At 34.2% G+C, this 5,508-nt stretch overlaps 1 protein-coding gene across 1 annotated transcript; it reads right to left on the bottom strand.

Moving 5' to 3' along the window:
- Positions 1–1,661: 1,661 nt before the first annotated feature.
- Positions 1,662–2,734, bottom strand: LOC103308535 (craniofacial development protein 2-like). The gene is made up of 2 exons (XM_008182077.1): positions 2,007–2,734; positions 1,662–1,866 (listed from the first exon to the last, which is right to left on the bottom strand). Exons 1-2 carry the CDS (start codon positions 2,732–2,734, stop codon positions 1,662–1,664), a joined length of 933 nt encoding a protein of 310 aa, XP_008180299.1.
- Between the last annotated feature and the right edge of the window lie 2,774 nt (positions 2,735–5,508).

Raw genomic sequence — 5,508 nt, 5'->3', positions numbered from 1 at the left:
CATTGATTTTCTCTCCGATACCTTTTCTAAAACTTCTTCATTAGTGATTCTATCAGTCCAACTTATCTTTTACATCCTCCTGTAACACCACATTTTGAATGCCTCTATTCTTCTCATTTCTTCTCTTGCAATAGTCCATGTTTCACATCCATATAACATAATGCTCCAGATGTACGTTTTTAGTAGATTCTTCCTGATATTGAGGTCAATGCTTTTTGAAGTAAAAATATTTCTTTTCTTATTAAATGCCACTTTAGCTTGGCATATTCTTTTTATAATTTCTTTTTTGCATCTCCCATCTGAGATTATAGTGCTGCCTAAATATAAGAAGTCTTCTACTTGTTCAATATTTTCCCCATCCTTTAATTTTATGCTTGTTCTTATGTCGTTGTATCTACTACATACGAGTACTTTCGTTTTCTTTGTGTTTATTTTCATATGTAAATCTTTTTCCATCACCTGTTCCAATGTTTCTAAAAATGTTTTTAGATCTTTTTCGTTCTCCGCTATTATTGCAATATCGTCTGCGAATCTCAACATGTCTATTCTGTAACCGTTTACCTTTATTCCTAGTTGTATTCTCTCTCTTATGATATCTATGGCCTCTTGAATATAGGCATTAAATATTAAAGGTGATAATGTACATCCCTGTCTAACACCTTTCTTTATTTTGGACTCTTTTTGAACATCACCTATTTTTATAATTGCTATTTCATTTTTATACAGTTGGTAGAACAGTTTTCTTTCCTTAGTTGCAATTCCTGCTCTTTTCATAATTTTAAACATTATTTCCCAGTTAACGTTGTCGAATGCTTTCTCAATATCAACAAAGGCAATAAACGTTGACTTATCTTTCCTTATTCTTTTCTCCACTATTAACCTTAAAGCCAATATCGCTTCCCTCGTGTCAATATTTTTTCTAAATCCAAATTGATCCTCTGATAATGTGTCTTCTATTTTCCTTTCCATTCTTTTATACATAATTTTTGTTAGAATCTTTGAGGCGTGCGATAGCAAGCTAATGGTTCGATATTGTTCACATTTTATAGCTGGTGTCTTTTTTGGTATGGGAATAATTACACTCTTTACAAAATCGGTAGGTATATCTGCCGTTCTGTAAATATCTCTAATGAGTTTAAATAATTCATTCAGCATATATTCTCCTGCTTCCTTCCAAAGTTCGATTTGGATAACATCTATTCCCTGTGCTTTCTTTGGTTTTAAGTCTCTTAATGCTTTGTCAAAGTCTTCTCTTAATACCGGATATTCTACATATTCTTCATCTTGCTCATTGTCATTCATCTTTTCTAAGTCTGTAACGACCAGTTCTTCTTCATTGTATAGTGTTTCTATGTATTCTTTCCATCTATCTACAACCTGTTCCTGTTCATAAATTATCTCTCCTTCTTTATTTTCTATTGCTTCACTTTTGGGTGTACGTACTCCAAAGAAACTTTTTACTGTTTTATATGCTTCCTCTATCTTGCCCATTCGCATCAAAATGTCTATTTCCTCGCACTTTCCTTCTAGATATTTTTCTTTTGCTGCTTTTGATTTCCTTATGATCAAGTTTCTTAAAGTCCTGTATCTCTTTTGATATTCATCAGTGTTTAAATGTTTATACTTTCTTCTCTCTTCTATCATTTCAATAATCTCTGGTGTTATCCATTCTTTTCTCGGTAATGTGCTTTTGTTTCTTTCATTGTCTCAGTTGCCGCATTTGTAGTTGTTTCTCTCAAGGAAGTCCACCTGGTTTTAATGTCCTGTTCTTCTTGTGTTTTTATTTTATTTGTGTATTCTTTAAACTTTTCATTTACTTTTTCTTCTTTTAGTTTACTAGTTTGCCATCGATTGGTGTTTCCTCTCCTTTTAATTTTTTAAAATTGAGATTGCATTTCATCATGACCAAATTGTGGTCACTGTCTATATCCGCACCAGGATAACTACGACTATCTTTGACTTGGTTTTTAAATCTATTTCTTACCATGATGAAATCAATTTCATACCTTCCCACATCTCCTGGAATTTTCCATGTGTACCTTCTCCTTGGGTGATGATCGAAACATGTATTCGTTATTATCAGATCATGTTTTGCACAAAATTCCACCAGTCTATCTCTCCGATCATTCCTTTTTCCCAAACCATATTTTCCCATAATATTTCTTTCTCCTTTTCCTTCTCCTACTATTGCGTTCCAGTCTCCCATGATGATCAGATTTTCTTCTCCTTTGATTGTTTCAATAGCTTTCTCTATTTGTTCGTATACTTCTTCTACTTGGCTATCATTACTGTTGGAGGTTGGCATATAGACTTGTACTATGATTGTGTCTTTTGGTTTGGTTTCTATTTTAACAAGAATAATCCTTTCACTGTATTGCACGTAACTTTTCACTTTCTTTCCAATGTCTTTTCTAAGCATTATGCCAACTCCTCCCCTTCCAGGGTTTTCAGCAGATGTGCCTGAGTATATAAATCTATAATCTCCACTCCATATATTTCCAGCTTCAGGCCATCTTACTTCCGAAATTCCCAGAATATCAATGTTCATCCTTGTCATTTCTATTTTTAGATTATCCAGTTTCCCACATTGTAGTAAGGTTCGTACATCCCAGGTTACTATTTTTCTATCTTGTCTACTTTCCTTGACCATTCTTTCCTCTCTAGTAGTCCCCACCCGGAGATCCGAACGGGGGACTATTTTACCTCCGGAATCTTTTACTTGAGAGAACGTCATGTTCATTGCTTTAACTAAGGAATATTAATGCGGTAGTTTCCTATTTGCCTTCCGCATCGCAGTGTAATCACCAATTATATGGCTGCCATATCTGCTGTTTATTATTTGACGTGCAGCTGTTTCTACCTCTACGAGGTTACCTGTACCTCCACTCAGTATTGTAGGAGCTGCTGCCCTCCTACAAGTCCCATTTGTCGCCTCTTATGACAGGCAGGGACAAACCGGTGGTCTATTCTAACCCCAACCACCAGGGGTTAGAATTTGATATACCCGTAAGTAGCTTAGCGACTATATTGTGCTTGAAAAGTCAGGACCATAGCACTTTTTCGAAAAATGTGACCATCCAAAAATAAATAAGAATCCCGATTACTTTACCTAATCTACCAATATCACACAACACCATAATATTATATACAACTTGATAGCTATACAAGTTAGGGCCATTCAACGAGTATTGAAGTATATACGCTCGCCAGAGGAGCATGTACGGTTAGCTCTAGTATAGGTTCGGTATAAGGACATTTTTGAAAGTGGCCATAGAGAGGATCATTGCTGCAGGGTGAAGCTTTTGCAATGAGGAATCCGGATGACCGGAAAATTCCGGATACCCAGTAATGTATTTTAGATTTACAGCTAGGGGCAACAAAACTGTCACCACCTCCCTAACACCCTTCGGTCTTCACACACAACAAAACTACCAACGATGTGCACAACGTTTTGTTATATATATAACTAGCCTTGTATATTATTATATTATTATAATCATAAATTCATTGTGCAGTTGAAGGAAGTCCCAAAAATGTAGTTGTATAGGTATATTATGTATTCAGGACTTGTTTGTGTTAATGAATACCTGCAGAATATGTTGTCAAATGATTATATTATTATTATTATTGATGGACAATTGTAGATTGATTTGAATAAATTTGAATTTTACACAAAAAAATATAGCTTTTATTGAATTTTCAAAAAAATTGTCTTTAAGGACCCGGGTCCCTTGCCCATATAATATATTATATATACCGTATATAAAATATACGTATACGTCATAGCAGCTTCAAAATGTATACCTATATATGTTTACCACGTGGCAATTTGACAATATTTAAATAGACCTCCTCCACCCCTTCTCGTATGTAAATTATAATTTATCACCGCAGGGCTAATGAACTCTTATTTTTTTTTCAACTCTCGCTCTCCGTCACTATTTCTATAACACCTCTCTCTCCGTTACCCGTTTACTGCGACGACCAGCGCTGCAGCGGGACCATTAATTTTCTACAACTCGTTTAATATTTTAATTTCTCTGTCCGTTGTCCTATACGTGCACGTGACATCATCGCTTGGGAAACAATCGATTTTAGTGACTACAGCGTCTTCAAATCTCGATATTTTTTTCCGATATTATAATAATATTATATAGTACACGCGTCATTGTATAATATCATGAGTCGTTATTGCACCCAAATATGATTAGAAAATACACACACATGTTATAATATCAGTAGCGTGATTAAGGTATTGCAAGAGAAGCACTTAAATGGCACCAAATATTTTCAAGATGTTGCAGAAGTATATCGTTTTGCAACACCTTGAACATATTTAAATACGTATTCTTTAAGTTTAAATATTTTATCATATCAGCAATTTTTTATTGAGTTCACTTTTATATAATATATGATACCGCATGTGTACCAAACCATTGATTATAGTTAATAAAATAAATCAGTGAAAAACTGAAAATGGGGATCGAGTTAAATAATTTCGTTCAGGTGTTTAAAAATGTCTTTGATTTTTCTCCATTCATTTTTGTAATGAGTTTTTTTGTGATCATATTATACGTACACACAGTGGCGTAGCGAATCATGTTTTTCAGAAGCAATTGCTTCTGGTTTCTGGGGGGTGGTGGTGGGTCATAACCTCATAAAGCCCATACACACGGCCAGTCTTTGAACTTTATTTTGGGTGCTACCCCAACCCCTTATTTGAGCATAAGAGTATCGTATACATCAGTTGGAGTTGGGTGGGGTAGGTCATAAATAATTTGTTTGCTTCCAAATGATTTAAAGTTCGCTACGCCACTGCGTACACATTATTATTATTGGAGGATATTTAAAAAAGTTTTCAATGCCAAAAATGTAGACACCATTACAACACTGTTATATAATCTTTTGAAGATATACTTATGCCTTAAACGGTGTTATATATTATAATTCACTGTTTTCGTTGTTGTACTAAACCTTTTCCCAACCTTTCCCGTTTGGTGTTTAATAAAGGTTCTTCTTCTTATGCACCTGTATACGTATATTTTAATATTATATTACTTATTAGAAATTATATTTTCCCTATAGTTACACGTGTTTGAAATACCTAGTACAGTAGTACAACACGGATTACATAATAATATATTGTATTTAGTACAAAATATATATTATAGCATGTACCAAGTATACTAATATAATAATAAACTCTTGCAAACATTTCATTAAAAATGCAAATGTACTAAGTACCGAGCACGGAACGATATATGAGTTGCGAAGAATCGGTAATTGAGTTTTACATGGTATTTTGTAGTGTGTAGGAAGCTATACAAACGAATTCGAGAAACGATTAATATGCATAGAAAATTGGGCCATTTCTCGCGGTATAGATCAAAACGAAAACGACAAAAAAATTATTAATTTCTTTGTAATAATATATTATACCTGCACCTATATCGTTTGGTAGACGATTCCACGAAATTTCCCTCGAAAGTTCTTCAGAGGCCCTCCCGA

This window comes from Acyrthosiphon pisum, chromosome A1 (genome assembly GCF_005508785.2).
Source record: "Acyrthosiphon pisum isolate AL4f chromosome A1, pea_aphid_22Mar2018_4r6ur, whole genome shotgun sequence".
Taxonomy (NCBI): Eukaryota; Metazoa; Arthropoda; class Insecta; order Hemiptera; family Aphididae; genus Acyrthosiphon; species Acyrthosiphon pisum.
The sequence above is the reverse complement of the archived record's forward strand: the minus strand, read 5'-3'. Positions and strand labels throughout refer to the sequence as shown.

Coding starts and splice junctions, on each gene's coding strand:
- LOC103308535 (XM_008182077.1), bottom strand. CDS start 2,734: ATGACGTTCTCTCAAGTAAAAGATTCCGGAGGTAAAATAGTCCCCCGT. Junction 1,867..2,006: donor ATTCCAGGAGATGTGGGAAG/GTATGAAATTGA, acceptor AAAAATTAAAAG/GAGAGGAAACACCAATCGAT.